The sequence below is a fragment of the Cricetulus griseus genome, chromosome 10 (assembly GCF_003668045.3).
Source record: "Cricetulus griseus strain 17A/GY chromosome 10, alternate assembly CriGri-PICRH-1.0, whole genome shotgun sequence".
NCBI classification, from domain to species: Eukaryota; Metazoa; Chordata; class Mammalia; order Rodentia; family Cricetidae; genus Cricetulus; species Cricetulus griseus.
Window position 1 is genome coordinate 15,597,231 of NC_048603.1, and position 18,056 is coordinate 15,615,286.

Sequence of the window (18,056 nt, forward strand, 5' to 3'; positions counted from 1 at the left end):
ACTTAGTCACTCACCCAGGAGGTTGCCCTGGACCGAGGGATCCATTTTTCCCTGACTGCAGACTGACAGGACATCCACGGAAGGCAGACATGAGAGTTGCCAACCGTTACCTTGAGATGGATCCCCACTTCTCAGCTACCACGGTGTCCCCAGGAACATGAGTAAGGTTTATTTGTAGCTCTGGCTACTTGCCTAATATGTCCTGCTCTTGAGTTATTTCTACGCCACCTTTTATAACCCTTGTTGCTAAGGACAGAGCACCTCATCTCTTCTCCCAGAAACGCCAGTGCTTTTTGCTGGGTGCTGTTTTACCTTTGCCGAGGTGTTGATCGTGGCTCAGTCAATTCTGACTGATGGGTCTTAGTGTACTGAGCACTGAGTCAGAGTGGAAGAGCCGAAAGAAGACAACGAATGGTCTATCAAAGCCTGCTGGTTCTTTTGACCAACTGACAAGGGCTCAGTCCATCCCTCAGTCCGTCCCTCAGTCCATCCCTCAGTCAGTCAGCTCCGCTCTGCTACACGGCCACCGGTGCTGGGTAACAGCTCTACTTCCGTCAGCCAATCGCATGGTTCAGACCAGACCTCTGACCTTCAGTTCCTCACTCTACTCTCTCTTTCCTCACTCCCAACCAAACCACCAAATACGCTCTGCCAGTTTTACCTCTAAAACGTTGCTCAACTCCAATCCTCTCCTCTCCAGGATGTCACCTCTCCTCATTTTCTTCCCCATTGTCTCTGATACTGGTCGTCTGCTACAAAGCCTACTGACTGATTTCTCTGCCTAGGCATTTCCTTTCGCCCAGTGCCACAGAGCAATTTCCAAAGTATTTGTTTTGGGTGTGATCCTACTGGGTGCACCTAAAGGAAACATAGGAAGACCTGTGACCTGTGTATTGTCGACATGGACACGGCCATGCTGAGGACGCTAAGGCCTCAGACCCGTGGGACATTAGCAAGACAGTTTCCACATGAGGGCCAGGGCGAAGATGGGTGACAAGGCTCTTGTCGGGAGTTCAAGTGAGTGTTCAGGAAAACTGATCAGTGTAAGCAGATATTAGCAACTGCATGCTTCTGCTCCTGCAGGTTTACACCTTGAGACTGCTTGCCTGCAGAGACGAGCTGACCAGTCCCCTCTGCACTGTACCTAACCAACAAGCTGGGATTCTAGGCTGTGGTGAGAGCAGAACCCCAGGTAATCCCAGCTTTACTGTGTGCACTGTACTTACATAAATTCCTTCTCCTCCAACAGCCAGGGTTCTAGGACGGAGGCTGCAGAGATCATGACACTTACCTGTAATTACAAGTCTTTGCTGACTCCTATTCATTTAGGATATAAAAAGCCAACCTTCTTACTATAGAAGGAAAAAACCTCCCCTTACAGCTGGGGCGAAGAGTTGTCTCACCATTAAAGACTCAGTAAGTGGGACCACTTCTCCTGACCCTCACTGGCACAGCCCTAGGCATCTGTGTGTGTAACGTACCTCTGAGGTGTCTGCACAACCTCTGATGGTCAGATAAGGAAGTTCACCCACAAGGTGAAGCATGCGTCCTTCCTTGGGGTTCTCTGTCTGCACACTGTCTTTAAAGGAGCTATACAGGCCCTGCTGGTTAAGAAGACACTAACTACACAGCCTTCATCCTCCCCACACAGCACCAGGCCTCAGACAGCATGAAACATGTGTTGGCTCTCTTTGGACTGGAACATTCCAGAATGTACTAATCTGGTTCTGTGGCAGGCAGAATTCCTAAGAATGAGCTTCCCTCCCAAGAGTCCCACCCCCGGCTACTGAATGCAGCCACTGCTCTACTGCCAAGGGAGTGGATAGTTACTGTCAAGGTGCCAGCTTAGGTATGGAGATCATCTAGTGTGGCTGACGTAATCAAACACGGAATCAAACGTGCCTTTGAAAGGGGAAGTTAGCGTGGTGAAGCATGAGACAGGTGGAAGAAACACAGGGGCCCTATAGCTGGACAGCGGCTAACCAGGGCTTGGGGGCGTGCATCCTACAGACAGACACAAGGAACAACTGGAATGACTTTAGAAGCAGGCTGTCTTTAGGAAGTGTCCTCGTTACTGCCGATCCCAAATGACACACTCATTTAGGCAGAAAACCAGCTGAACCTACCTGGGCACAAGTCCAGTCCGTGAGAGACTAAATTCACATTTGCTGTAATTTGTATCGATAAAAATACAGATTCCACATGACTGTTTACCCAATGTGACATATCCAGGTGCTAATGAAGTTTCTCGGTCTAGGGAAGTTGGCTTTAGTTTCTTCTGCCCATCCCCACTAGCAAGTTATTAAACATGCCTTAAAGCACACAATGTGCTTGCCCTGAGGGACTCTGGGAGCTCCCTTCCTTCCTTTCCTGTGCTCCAGAAAACAGGAGAGGCCACTTCTGAAGTGACTTTATGGAGCCACCATTCCTGACGGCAAAACCTACGACAGTGTAAGAAACTCACACCAATATCAGCAGCAGAGACACCAAAATCTACCATCTACGGCCAGCATGGTGGCTCAGAGGGTAAAGTTACCTCCTGCCAAACCTGATTCCCACAAGTTATCCTCTGACCTATACACACACACACACACACACACACACACACACACACACACACACACACGTGCACACATACAATATGTAATAAAATATTTTTTTTAAACGTACAACCTAGTATAGCTTATTCAGAAACTAGAAGACTGGATTAGCTACTGTAACACTATTAATAGCTTAGAGAGAAAAAAGATGAATTGATGAAGAAAAAATATTGGTAAGTCCAATATTTACTCAATATTAGAACTCTAAGCAAGATATCAACAGAGAGTAATTAAGATTTTCCTCTGATGTCATATACAGTATGTCTAGCGCTAGCATCATAATTATGAAAGAGGAAATGTTTTCTTCATGAGATCAGGAACTAGGTAAGGAATGTTAGGTCCATTTCATTACTCATAGCATCAGACTGGAAATCATAGGCAAAATAAGGAGAGAAGAATATAAAGTATACAGAATAAAGGGAAAAAGAAAGACAAGGCTTATTTGTAGACGACGTGATTGTCACATCTTGAAACCTATCACAAAAGCTGGGCATGACTATGTGTGCCCACGACCTCACCCCTAGAGATGGAAACAGGCAGGTCCCCAGAGCTCTTCATCATCTGGATGATGACAAATTTGGTATCACTAGTAAATCCTCTTAGTCACTGAACAGCAACTGATGACAGTTCTTAGGAAGCTTGATAGTCTACCGAGCTATACATAGCATGAGATAACTGTAATGCTAGTTTTCCAGAAGAAACAGGGTGGCACTTACAACACTAAAATCATTCATTTAAAAAATGTATGCCTGTACGCAGTGCAACCTCTGTGCAAGATGCCTTTCGGCCTCTGGAGTCCTTGTCCTTGCTCCCCACAGGGGAACTGCAGAGCAACCTGCTACGAGAAAACCATGCTACTGCACACGTAGACAACGTTACTGGGGAAGCCCCTTTGAGCGAGTTGGACGGGTAGGTGATGGGGGAGGTCCGTCTGTATTTACATTTCTCTTATTGGTTGATGAATAAAACACTGATTGGCCAGTAGCCAGGCAGGAAGTATAGGCGGGGCTACCAGACCAGGAAAATTCTGGGTAGGGAAAAGAGAGGCAAGTCTCCAGAGGAGACGCCATGTAGCTGAGGAAGAAGTAACATGTCCGGGCCCTTCTCTGGTAAGATAAGACCAGGTAGAGATACTTAGATTAATACAAGTGGGTTAATAATTAATAGAGAGCCAGCCAATAAGAAGCCCGAGCCATCAGATAAACAGTTTGATGATTAGCATGTCTGTAAGTCTCATGTATTTATTTGGGGCTAAATGGCTGTGGGACCAGGTGGAACAGAAACCTCCATCTTCAGGTAGGTGGAAAGAGGAAACGCATGGTGAGGCGAGGGGTACCATTTTACAAGGCAGCATTCCTCCCTGACTCCCAGCTCCACCAAGAACCAGGAACTGCCCGCCATCATGTGCTGGACATAAACCAACATGAAATTCAACAGTATGTCTGGGTTCTTCCATTGACATCAAAACTATCATGCTCAAGTTTGTGCTGTGCCAGCAGACTTTCACACCCTTAAGCTACCCAGGCATGTGTGTGTGTGTGTGTGTGTGTGTGTGTGTGCGTGCACGTGTGTGTGTTTAAAGCAGTGCCTTCGTGAGGAGTATTTTCAACCCCATAAGGAAAAGGAGAATTTTTTAGAAATGGGAAAATTATATGAAACAGAGTGCTATGTTTAAACAGGAAAATAAAAATAAAAATTGGGCCATCCACTTTTGCTATTCAAAGGTATACAATTTGGTCATCTCATCACAACCCCCCCCCCAAAAAAAAAAACCATGAAAGAAACAGACTCAGAAATGTCCTCCATGGGGACACAGTGGGGGATTACACATGGTAACATAGCTGGGATCAGCGCAGACTGTTAATGTGGACTTTCCCCCAATTACCATCAGATTCTTGGACTTGAGAGTTTTGAATTTTTTCATAATCCTTACTGAACTGTAATAAGTGCACTATTTTCAAAGTTTAGATTTTAGGAAAATATAGTAATAGGATGTCCCAGCTGAGTCATTTTGTCTGCCAGATCGAGTTTCTCACCAAGCCTGGAACATATTTTGTATCTTTAAGTTACCAAATAAACCCACAGCTGTCAATTATTGGACCCTAATTACCCTTCCAAACGATCTGAATGGCTACCAGGAAGCAGAGTGACGGACGGACAGACTATTGAGCTAAAAGGAGATTACAGCAATGCAAATAAATGGCAGTCATTCTATGCTTCCATCGCTCTGTGAGGTGACTTAGCCGTGAGTGGGAAAGAGCACACTGCAGTAATGAAAACAGAGTGGGAGTTCAAACCCCAGGGTGATCCTCCACAGTTTATGGTAATGCACACCTTGTGGGGGACCAAACACCAACTGGAAAAGTTCCCTGAGAACGGTTCCAGCCATTTACTCATTTAAAGTGTTCCAACTTGACTTGACCCGTTAGTCATCATATTACTTACATTTATGATGTATTATGAAATCTCTTACCAGAACCCCAATGGGTTCAATATGGCTTGTTATACTCAAATCATAACATCTACGAGGGAAAGCTTCTTTGTTAAGTGTTTCTTCCTTTGGAATTTTATTTGTAAGAGATACTATTTTATTTTAGACAAATAAAGCATAGCAGGAAACGGTGCACACATGGGTGGCTGCACGCACAGGGCCAGCAGAGCTCCCAGACCCCCGTGAGGGAGGAGAGTACAGAGCACAGGACTAACAAATGCACCATCCTGCTTGACTTCCTGCATAGTTTTAATAAAACCTTCTTATTACTCAGCTATAATGGACTTTCCTCATATGCATTTTCTGTCACTCAATTATTCCAATTCTGATTTTTGTTCCATTGTTCAAATATACATACTCTGGTGACAGTGGACAGTGGAGACTGTGTAGTCAGAGGACTGAGACCTAGGAACCTAGAGTGCGGCTGAAGACAGCGCCATCAAAGTGTACTTACTCACGGAGGGTGGGCGCGTAGTGTCTTCAGCAGTGGCCGACCTGAGGGCATCAGGCAATGGCAGCATGGTGAGTGGAACTGGGTGTGCTCTGTCCTACGTGCTGCCGCCACAGACTGGCAACCCTGGAATCAATCAGCCAGCAGCACTCTTGGTGTGTTCACTGTAATCTGGTACCATCACTATAGTTATTTATTTAGCTGTCTCCTTTCAGGATCAAGCACTGTCTTTTTATTTGCTTTCTGGTCCTACCTCAAACCACAACATGGAAGTCATGGTTAGAAGGTGATTGCATTGGTTTTTCTAACATGAATGTAATGGACTAAACCTCTCTCCTCACGGAGGCCTATATGAAGGTGTGACTGTTAGTTTTGACAGTCAATCTGATTGGAGGCCCAGGATGTACATCAGTGGGAGCGTCCACGAGGGTGTTTCTGGGCAGGACTGACTGAGGCGAGACAGGAGTGCGTGTGGAGAACTGCCCTGACTGCGAGCAGCACCATCCTGTGGCCTGGGGGTGTGTCCTGGATAAGAAGGGGAACGGGAAAGTCAGCTGACTCCAGCACCCCTTTCCTCAGCTTCCTGACTCACTGAGATGTGAACGGGCAGCCACCATCTCGATCATCACCATGGGCGGGAGCTGCTCCGGCCGCCATGCCTGCCCTGCCAGACAGACCACCCGCCCCACACACGAGCCAAGACGAACCTCTCCTTCCTCAAGTCCTTTGTGTCAGCTATTCTGTCACTGTGGCAAGAAAAGAAACTAATAAGGGGCTAAATAGATCACATGTTCCAGCAATCTTGGCAGCTTCTTTGGTGTCTATGCCTTTTGTTTGTCTTGTTGTTCTCAACAGTGACATATATCCATTCTTGGAAGGGACATGATGACAGAGGAAAGAGAACACAGACGATGTGGGGTGGAGGAGTGTGAGACCTTGCGTGGGGAAGAGAGCAACAGGATTCAAACCCTCAGGAGAGGCTCCTGCTGTCAAACGCTGTGACAGTTTGAATGTCATTAAAAAGAGTAAGTGCAAAATAACACCATATAACACCAACAAAAACAGCAAGATAGAAAACCAACTCTCAGCCAGGCGTTGGTGGCGCACACCTTTAATCCCAGCACTCGGGAAGACAGAGGCAGGAGGATCTCTGTGAGTTCGAGGCCAGCCTGGTCTACAGCTCGAGTTCCAGGATAGGCTCCAAATCAATACAGAGAAACCCTGTCTCAGAAAAAAGAAAACCAACTCTGTTGAAATGGATAAATAAGGAGAATGAATTAAGCATTTACTCTGCTTTTTGATGACATGTCGCAGAGTAAGCAGAGAGTAGATGAGGGATCTTTCTCTTTATAGCAGTCTGACAGCTAAAATAAATCTATCACACAGAAGAGCAAGAGCCAGGAAACTGGTGTTTACAACCTCTCAAGAATTTGGGCATTGAGGGTCAGTGACTGCAAACACCACACAAAGACCTCTTCCCACAGCATGGGACTTCCTAGGGCAGTCTCACTGAAGCAAACGGGAAACAAACAAACAATCAAAAACACAGTTGACATTAGGAAATGCAGAGGAAGGGGAGAGGGGACCGGAGTGGGGAAGGGGTGTGGCAGGAGAGGCTAACCTAGAGGCACAGGGGCAGAATTCTTGAGGAGAAGGAGTTGAGAGGCAGAGCCACTGGGAAGCTGACTGGGGGGAAGAGGTGACGACCATGAAGGGTAACGGGTGGACTTGATTTGATGCGAGTGTTCCATACTGAGGCCCACTCCTCGGGCAGACGGGGAAGCAGTCTGAGAACGGGACGGTGAGCGGAAACTGAAGTGAGACACCTACAAGTTGTTCAAACAAAAGAGACAGCTGAGGCTAGTGTGCGGCGATAAGAGGGCCCAGGACTGTGCCCTGGGGAGGTGCGGGGCTGGAGTAAGGGGAGAGAGCAGCCGAAGAACAAGGTTCGTGTCTCTTTTCTCTTCCTAGCCTACTCCACGGTCCCAGTCATCCTCATTCTCCATGAAACAACTGCCCTGTGCCACGTCACGGATGGCGGTCACCACCTCACAGCCCAAAGCAGCGTCTGCCGCCTTGGGGAGCCAAGCAGCAGAGAAGTGAGGTCTCCTGCAAGTGCCAGCCCTTCAAGGAGGATTTGTACACCTTCCCTCTACCGCGCATTACTGAGTCTATGGAAGAAAAACCGTTACTAAAAGCAGTTTCCTGAAATAAAAGCCAGTTTTTCCTTCATGCTCACATGCACAATTTTGGTCGACCATCCCCCACCCCGTCCCTACCACCCCACTATCTGCTTGAACCTTTCTGGCCCCAGTAGTCACCCTCTCCCCTCTCCTGACTTAAAATCTACTAGCACCCTTCCAAAAAGGCACTGCCAAACCAAGTAAAAATTATAATAAAAGGAGAGACTAAAACACAGGTGATACGGAAGATTTGGGAACTGAAGGTTTAAGTGGGAGAAGAGAAATGTAGGGTAGGAAGCTGACTAACCAAAGTTAAGGACATATGAGGAACACAGTTACTAATCAATGAGCTCATCAAATCATGCTTTTTAAAAATTGCAGTTTGAGTAGAGGTTGTCTCATGGGTAAACACTATTGTTCCTAGAAGACATAGGTTAGTAAATGAAGTCTCAGTGCCATGCACAGGTTACCCTCCTTATGAGCCACCCCAAAGCACCCCATACAAGACACTATGAACACAGAAAAATCAATCATGAATGACCAGAAAACTCTATCCCCACAGGTTAGCTTCATTCAGCTAGAAAGTGCTCTCTGGGTCTCCTCTCTGGGAGGAGAAAAGACTTCGGGAGTCTTTCCCGGATTGGACTCTAGAGACTGCAACAATGACCTTTCATATAAGCAGGATGAGCCCACTGGTACAGCAGCCAAAAGACTGTTTATGGGAGCAATACACGCTCTTGACTGGATCTGACATTTGCTCTACAGGAGGGAATTCATGCCTGGTACTACAGACACGGGAAAAACCCATGCCTGGGGAAGGCACAGGCCCTAAAGGAGAAGTTATTCATGTTGTTTTGCTAAATGGCATTAGAATCAAACTCCCTAACAAATATTTACTTAAATATACAGAATTGTGCTGCTCTCACCTTGGTTAGAGAAGCTTTTTACTGAAGAGGGTAGCAGTTATTGCAGAGGGGTTGCTGTGCAGCGTGATGAAAATAAGCCACTGTGAGTGCTTGGCCATGGGTGCAGCCACCAGGCTCAGGGACATTAAGAAAGAAGGGGTGGAGAGAGTGTAGGAGTGACAGGATTGGGGAGTCAAACACTGGCCTCTAGACACGGCTGCTACACACAGGAACTCGCTGTGGCTGGGTTACACACACAGGATCTCTGCACCATCAAGAGAGCAGAAATTCCACCCATCATGAATGGGAGAGGGAACAGCAGCTGATGGCTTCTGGGAGTCACCTTTCTTTGGGGGAGACACTGGCAGGCTCCCCATGCCCCTGTGGATGCCCCCAAGCCCAGGCAATGTGGGTAGTACTAACTAGGCTCACACCATTAATCTCAGCACTTGGGAGGCAGAGGCAGGCAGATCTCTGTGCTCTTCTTTTGTTTTTGTTTTTTTTCAAGATAGGGTTTCTCTGTGGCTTTGGAGGCTGTCCTGGCACTCGCTCTGTAGACCAGGCTGGTCTCAAAGTCACAGAGATCTGCCTACCTCTGCCTCCTGAGTGCTGGGATTAAAGGTGTGTGCCACCAACGCCCAGCCAGATCTCTGTGATTTGTAAGGCCAACCTAGTCTACAGACAGAGTGAGTTCCAGTCAGCAGGGCTACACAGTGAGACCCTGTACCAAACAAATGGAAAAACCTAAGTATCACCATTTCTGACATTTCTTTCAGAACTGTGAATTACAGTTGAAAAGTTCAGGGTGAAACAATGAAACCTTTCCTGCTTCCAAGTTGTCGGTCTGTCCACTCACGGGCAGCCCAACGTCATGCTCACTGCCCATTCAGATAAACCAGATGATATGCTGGTGCTGGAAATTAGCGCCCGTAAGCTCAGGAAATGGAAGCAGTAAGTTCTTAGGGTTTCATTAACTGGTGTATGTTTCTTAGATGCACACAGGAAAACTACAGTGGCAGGAAACTGGATCAAACAAGACCCAGGACTGGAGAAAGGGCCCTGTCAAGTAAGTACCAGGGCAGCATCAAGAAAAATTAATTAATTAGACTTCAGATCTATTTTTCTTTTCACTTTGAATCATTCTGCCTTTAAACATCATTAACAGCCCCCTCACCTCCAAAAACAGATCAGCAAGATGGATCAGTGGGTGAAGACATTTCCACCACAAAAGATGACCTCACTTGGGTCCCTGGAACCAACATATTGGGAAAAGAGAAGTGACTTCTTGCCACTGTGGCAGTGCATGCATACACAATAAATACATGAATAACACTAAAATCAGATTATTCTTTCTTTTTCTTTATAAAGTATTATTTTATCAAGAATTTCTTCAGAAGACCCCTCCCCCCTTTGACACATGGAACTTAACCATACAGCTGAGGATGACCCTCGACCTCTCAGTGCCAGGATGATAGAAGTGTATCACACCTTATTTGGCTATTCTTCAGATGCCTTACACATACACCCTCATCAATAAAGTTTAAATCAACCCTGAATTCACTTCCACTGAGTAATGGATTTAGTAACAGCAGAACCTAAGAGCAGAGTTCCACCAAGAAAAGCTAAAGCACAAGACACACACATTTAAACACAAACACACACATGTTTATACACAAGCACACACATACACACACATGCCCGGGATTTAAACCTTAAAATACATCCACATAAAAATTCACCTGAATGATGTGTCACTCCCTGTACCCGGGTGCCATTTCATTACTTTACAGAAGAAGTATACATGTTAATTTAAATCAAATAGGCCAGCAAAAGTGATTAGGAAAAATTTAAAAGCAGCAACTAAAATCATTATAACCAGTAAAACCTCAGCATACCAAAAAAAGACAGATTAGAAATAGGATCATAGTTTTTGATTGTTAGCCTAGAAAGGATAATCACAGACCCAGAGAGGCTAAGTAAGAATGACAAGGGCTCAAAAGGGGATGCATGGATCTCCCCGGGAAGGGAAAATAGAATAGATTTTGCAAGTGGACTTGGGGTGGCTTGGGATGAGAACAGGAGAGATCAGGTTGCGGGGAGTGCTGGAGGGAGAGTACAGGAAGTGGGGAGCATTTGGGGAACAATGTGGAAACCTAGTGCAGTGCAACTCCCTCAAATCTAGAGTCCCAGTAATAGAGGGTATGTAGCCTGAACTGGCTCTCTTCTGTAACCAGGCAAGGCTTCTGGTAGAGGACTGGGCCACCAACTCAGTCATAAAACCTTGGACCTCCAATTTGTCCTGCCTACAAGACATGCCGGGGCAGTCAGTAGTGGCACAGAACTTGAGAGCATGGCCAACCAATGACAGGTCCAACTTGAGCACATGCCATGAGAGGGAGCCCACACCTGACATTGCCTGGAGGACCTGGAGCCAGAAGCTTGACAGCCCAGAGACCTAGGATAGAATCAAACACAACTGGGGGGGGGGGGAAGTCAATGAAATGATTCCTAATAATATTCTGCTATACTCATAGTTTGGTGTCTAGCCCAATTGTCATCAGAGAGGCTTCATGCAGCAACAGCTTAAACAGATGCAGAGACCCACAGCAAACATCAGGCAGAGCTCAGGGAAGCCAGCAGAAGAAGAAGGGGGAGGGGGGAAGGGGGAGGGATGTATTCTAGGAGCCAGAGGGATCAAGGACATCAGGAGAACACAGCCCACAAAAACCCCTAAGCAGGGCTCACAGGGACACATGGAGACTTAGAGGCGATCACGGAGCCTGTGTGGATCTGTGTAAAGTCCAATGCATATATGTTATAGTTGTGTAGCTTAATGTTTGTTGTAGGAATTTGGCAGAGTCACTGTGTCTGGGGTAGACATTAGAATGAACAGCTGTTTTCTAGAAGAAAGCTGTTTTCTGAACTTGAAGAATCCTTGTGGAAAACAGTGATTGCTTCCTGTGATCTGCAGAGTTGTTTGCTGAAGGGGCATTGCAGCCATCCCATGACTTTGGTCATAAGACACTCGGGCACACCTGAGGCTCTTGTATTATTCTGTATTGCAAATGACACACAATTAAGGACTAAAGTCCTGCGGGCATGTGATGCTCTCCTTCAGTAAGACATGCACAGTAGATTGGGGACCTTGGTATGAGCAAGTACTTTGTGTAACAGTCAATAAATACGGCTGTGTGTGGCTGTTCAGGGATTAGTCCACTGCACTGAACACCCCGACAGTGTTCTCATGGGAGTCTTAACAGGGGGAGGGCGGCGTCTGACTTTTTCTGCATGCCTTTGGGACCCTTCTTCCCGTACTGGGCTAACTTGTCCAGCCTTCTTATTGCGTTTTGCAATGCCATGTTTGGTTGACGCCCCTGGGAGGCTTGCTCTTTCCTGAAGGGAAAAGAGGAGGAGTGGATCTGGGGGGAATGGGGAGGGGGCTGGGATGAGGAGAGGAGGGGAAATTATGGTCAGGATGTAATGTATATTAAAAAAAAAGAAATAGGATTATGAACAAGTAAAGGAAATCAGATTATATATATATATATATATATATATATATATTATATATATATATACACATATACATATATTATACATAATGAGAGGGGGGAATGATGGAGGGAGGGAGAGAGAGGGAAGGAGGGAGAGATGAAACCAGTACAAAACTAAAAAGGGATGAGAGAAAGTGAAAGCTAGATGGGGAAATTAGTGAACAAGTTACACAATCTCTCTGACACACAATCCACGCCTGGCCTCAGCAGTTTCAGCTATGACACAATGTACAATAGACGGAAAGAAAGGCAGCCGCTTTGGAACCTTGTTTGATATAATCTCATTACTTCAATAATCTGATGAATGAGGTATGCTAATTATTATTTCATTATAAACCAGAAATGACTCAGGAATGACATCCCACTTTGACACTTTTGTTCTTTGTTGTCATTTAAATGTCACTTCATGGCTAAAGTGACAGTGGTTCAGAAATTCTTCTGCAAAAGATCAGTGGAAAGAAAAAAATACCAGGGAGCCACATGTCTTTACAAATGACCTCGAGTTAATTAGAAAAGCCTGCGTCCTCACCCACTCTGCTCACGCGTCAGCCCTGATTAAATTAAAAAAATCTTTCGACGTGAACAATGGCCACGGTTAACAAAACTCTCCACTGGGCTCAAGTGAGCACACTCCTGAATTTCTGTATGATGTCATAATGAACACCGCACAGCTGAATTTGAGCTTGCAAGGAGTCTGAGTGGCTTCTCAATATAAGAAGTACCTGATCTAACACTAACTTTTCTCTGTGCAGGCTGACTGTCCAGGGAACAGGTGGCCCTGCTTTCAATTACAGGGGCGAGCATGCCAGTGTGAGGCCTGGATTAGCTCACCTTCTCACGGGGAATTTTCCTCGGCTGGGAATGGATTTATTACGGCTTCACACATGGAATAGAGCTCATGTCAGCTGAGGGCAGTGACACATCATACGATTTAAATTAACCCGCTGTGGACTGTTGCGAGGGGCTTAGATTGTGTATTAAAATGACGACATTTTAAAAACAGGTTGAAAGAAACCAGGATAGCTGAACTGCAATGGTTCCAATTTGTTCCAACTAATCTCTCACCTGGTGGAAATAGTGTTCCAGGGTCTGTGGTAGCTGCCGCTTTGTGGGTTTCTCCAAGCCACTGACCTTGCTAATGGGCACTGCTTGCCTCTGAGGAAGGAGGCGGGTGGGGCCTGGAGGGCTTCAGAGGAGCTTGTGATGTGGGGGTTAGGGCTGTCAGCTGCCTCAGGTGAACACCCGCTCCCCAGCACACACTAAAGAAATACTCAACAACTCAGGGTCGTTTCTACCAGTTTACACCCCAAAGGACAGGGTCGGTGCCACCTTGTTGAGAGAGACTGAGCCTCAAAATGGATCTCAAAGGATAAATCCGGGCGCAGTGACGTTCATGTCCTTTGAGGGAACTTGAAGGGTAGGCACTTACAGTGTTCCCTCTACATTTCAGGACCCCGACTTTTATCGCTACTGTACCCAACCTAGAGGACAAACAAAAAGGAAACAAAAACACAGTCGAGAGATGTGGCAGGAAGACATTCTTTGATAATGACTGATGAGTGCACAGATTCTAAAAACTAACAACAAAAATATTTTAATGCCAGCAGTGATTTGCCAATAAAATTAGAAGTATTGTTTGCTATACTTTGTGTTATCTGTCATGCTTCGCTCAGAGCGAAGAAGACGTTGTGAACAACATTGTGACCTGCAGTTGTTACCTAGGCCTAGCACAAACAATAGTCCTCTCAGAAGTCCATTACCTAACAACAGCAAAACAAACAAAAAACCCCATAATGTTTACTGAGTTGATAATATGTGCAACACAATATGTTTTTTAATGTGTGAAAAGAGTTTTTATGAGCCTTGTGCTTCCCTTTTAGTTAATCCTACATTTGCTACAGCTTTTGTGAAAACTCTAAAATCTAATGGGACGACCTGGCCAAACAATAGGGGAAACAGAATAGCTCGTTAGATTCTACCTACAATGTGCTGGGACTGACACTGTTTTCTGCAAGGAAGATTTTGTCTCAGTAAGTTTTAAAGCAGTTCAGTTGTCAGGATAGTGTTTTAGAAGGCATGTCTCAGAGCTGACATACTATTCCCAGCAATATTCCCTTGATACAAAATAAACACATTAATAAATGTAGTTTTGATAAAACTGCCTTAGGGCTTAGAGAATGTAAACTACGCTCAATACGATAAGCATTGTAACGCCTGCTCACACAGGCACACAAGTAAAAATGTCAAACAAAACATAACAAAAACCACTTTGCGACGAACAGTACAATGTGTACACCCACTTCACACTGAGTGTAGCAGAAACAGATTTTGGCAACACATCCACTAAAGCACCATTTGCAAAGGTGCATCAGGAACAAATTCAAACAAGAAATATAGTTAGAGAGTAATTACATCAATTATTAAAAGTTTGGCGGGGTGGTGGTGGCCCACGCCTTTAATCCTAGCACTCGGGAGGCAAAGGCAGGTGGATCTCTGTGAGTTCGAGGACAGACTGATCTATAGAGTGAGTTTTAGGACAGTCAGAGCTGTTACACAAAGAAACCCTATCTCCAAAAAACCAAAAAATTTTTTTTCAAATACATTATCATTATTATTTTATTTATAAAATGAGAAATGATAATCATTTCCCAATTTTGAAAGTACCTTAGGAAAAACAATTACAAATGCTTTAAAACCATTCACTATGTTTAGGTTTTTACTATGTTGTCATATCAAATATTAGAATTATGAACATGTAACTATGAGTTCATACACTGGCATTTCTCTTCAAATAAATGTATCTGGTTATCTTGCAAATATGGTGCTCAATCTACCATTGACTCAAAGATCCCATCTGTCAAATCAAATCAATAATTTGAATTGTAAGATAACTTCCTATCCAACCTGAAAGACTGCCTTGTTTTGGGGTATTTGTACACTGTGTGAAGATATATTTTCTGTGACTGGTGTAATAAAGAGCTGAATGGCCAATAGACAGGCAGGAGGCATAGGCAGGATTTCCGGGTAGAGAAAGGAAGAGGAGAATCTAGGTGTGTTGGAGAAGCCAAGAGACACAGACAGGAAACGGGAGGTACAAGATGAAAGAAAGGTAATGCCATGTGGTAGATTAATAAAACTATGGGTTAATTTAAGCTATAGGAGCTAGCTGGGCAAGTCTAAGCTAAGGCCGAGCTTTCATAATTAATAATAAGTCTCCATGTCGTTATTTGGGAGCTGGCGGGTGGGAAAGTCAAAGACTAGTTCCACTGCCTAAAAGGAAACCTGAGCCTAAATGAAAAGTAAGAAGTAAGCCCAAATTATGTTTCTCCTCCAGCAGCTCCACTCTGTTCTAACAGGTCAGTTGCCAGGCTATGCTGTAGTCTTACAGGAGACCAGCCCTGCAGCTGGGATACACTGTAGTCTTATAGGAGACCAGCCCTGCAGCCAGGATATGCTGCAGTCTTATAGGAGACCAGCCCCGCAGCCGGGATACACTGTAGTCTTATAGGAGACCAGCCCCGCAGCCGGGATATGCTGCAGTCTTATAGGACACCAGCCCCGCAGCTGGGATACACTGTAGTCTTATAGGAGACCAGCCCCGCAGCCAGGATACGCTGTAGTCTTATAGAAGACCAGCCCCGCAGCTGGGATACGCTGTAGTCTTATAGGAGACCAGCCCCGCAGCTGGGATACGCTGTAGTCTTATAGGAGACCAGCCCTGCAGCCAGGATATGCTGTAGTCTTACAGGAGACCAGTCCCGCAGCCAGGATACGCTGTAGTCTTATAGGAGACCAGCCCAGCAGCCAGGATACGCTGTAGTCTTACAGGAGACTAGCCCTGCAGCCAGGATACGCTGGAGCTGATGTAGGAGGTTCAATGTCTCTTTTGCCTTAGTGGGACATAAATTGCTATTTCCCCCTACAATTGGCTGTGTTTGGATTCAGTAATATCCAATATTCCTTGTTCACTAGCAATTAGGATCCACACTGCTCCAGCCCATCTGCTATCTCACCCCTTTGCTGTTATTTTCTAAGATCACATTTGTATATTACTATGAATAGAATCAGTTCTTCTCACTAACACTGAAAACACAAGCTGTAGAACCAGGGCAGTGAAGACCAGCACAGGCAGTCACAGGTCTACTCAGTCCAGGCATCAGGACGTGCCCCCACCCCACCCCCCATTGGATTTCTCTGTGTAGCCCTGACTGTCCTGGAACTCCCTCTATAGACCAGGCTAGCCTTGAACTCAGAGATCTGTCTCCTAAATGCTTGGGTGAGCGTTACCACCGCTACACAAGACTGGCCTTCTTCTCTAGCCACGATTATGCAGAAATGACTGGCAGGCCACAGCATACACATTCGGCATGGTCCACACAGGGAGAGCATCTCTCTTCAAAACTGCAGCCTTTTAGCTGTTACTGGAGATTCTGGGACTGTCTAATGTCCCTGTTTTAAATTTCTCATGACAAAATCAATATTCCTTTGAAAACTAATACATTATGAAGCCATTTAAATATAACAGACATGAAACCAAATACAGTCAGTTCTAGTAAGCAAATAGTGAAGATCCCACCAGGAGGTGAGAACAGGACAGGGAGAATGGATCCCACCAGGAGGTGAGAACAGGATTGGGAGAATGATCCCACCAGGAGGTGAGAACAGGATGGGGAGAATGGATCCCACCAAGGAGGTGAGAACAGATGGAGAGAATGAATCCCACTAAGGAGGTGAGAACAGATGGAGAGAATGAATCCCACCAAGGAGGTGAGAACAGATGGAGAGAATGGATCCCACCAAGGAGGTGAGAACAGATGGAGAGAATGGATCCCACCAAGGAGGTGAGAACAGATGGAGAGAATAAAACCCACCAAGGAGGTGAGAACAGGATGGGGAGAATGGATCCCACCAAGGAGGTGAGAACAGGACAGGGAGAATGGATCCCACCAAGGAGGTGAGAACAGGATGGAGAAAATGGATCCCACCAGGAGGTGAGAACAGGAGAGGGAAGATGAGGGTAAAAGGAAGTCTGTGTGAGGAGACGACAGAGAAGGGAGCTCTGACCTAGCCATGCTCCTCAGCATCCAAATGAAGAGCAACTCCTCAGAGTCGCAGAAACTTGCTGTGTGAACAGCTCACCTATCCTCGCGACTTCAGCCCATTTTCTTCATGCTTGGGTCTTGGCCTCCTTATCCACAGGATAAGGAGAGTAGCAGCAGCCGCACCTTGGCTCTTCACAAGCATGTGCAGTTTTGATATTAAGTATCTATCTAAACCAAGTGCTCGCTGTATCTGAAACCCTTCTTTATGCATCTGAAATAAGTGTAATCGTCTATGCGTGTTCCCGTATTATTTTCTTCATATGCAGTTAAGGAAACTGAAGAACAAAAATCACATCAACTCCTCTAGGAGCACATTAAGAGAGAAAGCAACAGTAACATACAAGGCTTCAGCTTCCAGGCAACTATGCCTTGCTGGGTAGGAACCTCCTGTCAGCAAGGGCACAGCTACTCATGCAAATTCAGAGTTGCTTTTGGATCTTCGGGGGGGGGGGGCAGGCTAAAGAGAGCGCACCACTGGAAAACAAGCCAAACTATTCCTTGTCTGGTAAGAGAGTCAAACTTACTGCCAGACCCGGTATGCGTGTGTCCGTCTTCGCTCTGGAAAGAAAGTAGGCTTGATTATGATTTCCATACCTGGTCCATTAAGGAAGTCCTTAATTTGTAGCGTGACAAGGGAAGGTGGAATTCCACTTTTACAGTCTGTTTCTCCAGGCACCGTCTGTAACCACACAGTGTTATAGTCAAGGGCTTCTGGCAGAGTCTTCCCAGGATCTAAGTGACAAAAGTGAAAAAATAAAAAATCAAAACAC

The 18,056-nt window shown here is 45.6% G+C and overlaps 1 protein-coding gene across 4 annotated transcripts in view; it reads right to left on the reverse strand.

Moving 5' to 3' along the window:
- Positions 1-18,056, reverse strand: part of LOC100763509 (vacuolar protein sorting-associated protein 13B) — a 437,125-nt gene that overhangs the window by 137,714 nt on the left and 281,355 nt on the right. For all 4 annotated transcript variants that reach the window (XM_027431500.2, XM_035449622.1, XM_027431502.2 and 1 more), the window contains one exon: positions 17,881-18,018. In XM_027431500.2, coding sequence (XP_027287301.1) covers positions 17,881-18,018 — 138 coding nt within the window. The remainder of the gene's footprint in view (positions 1-17,880; positions 18,019-18,056) is intronic.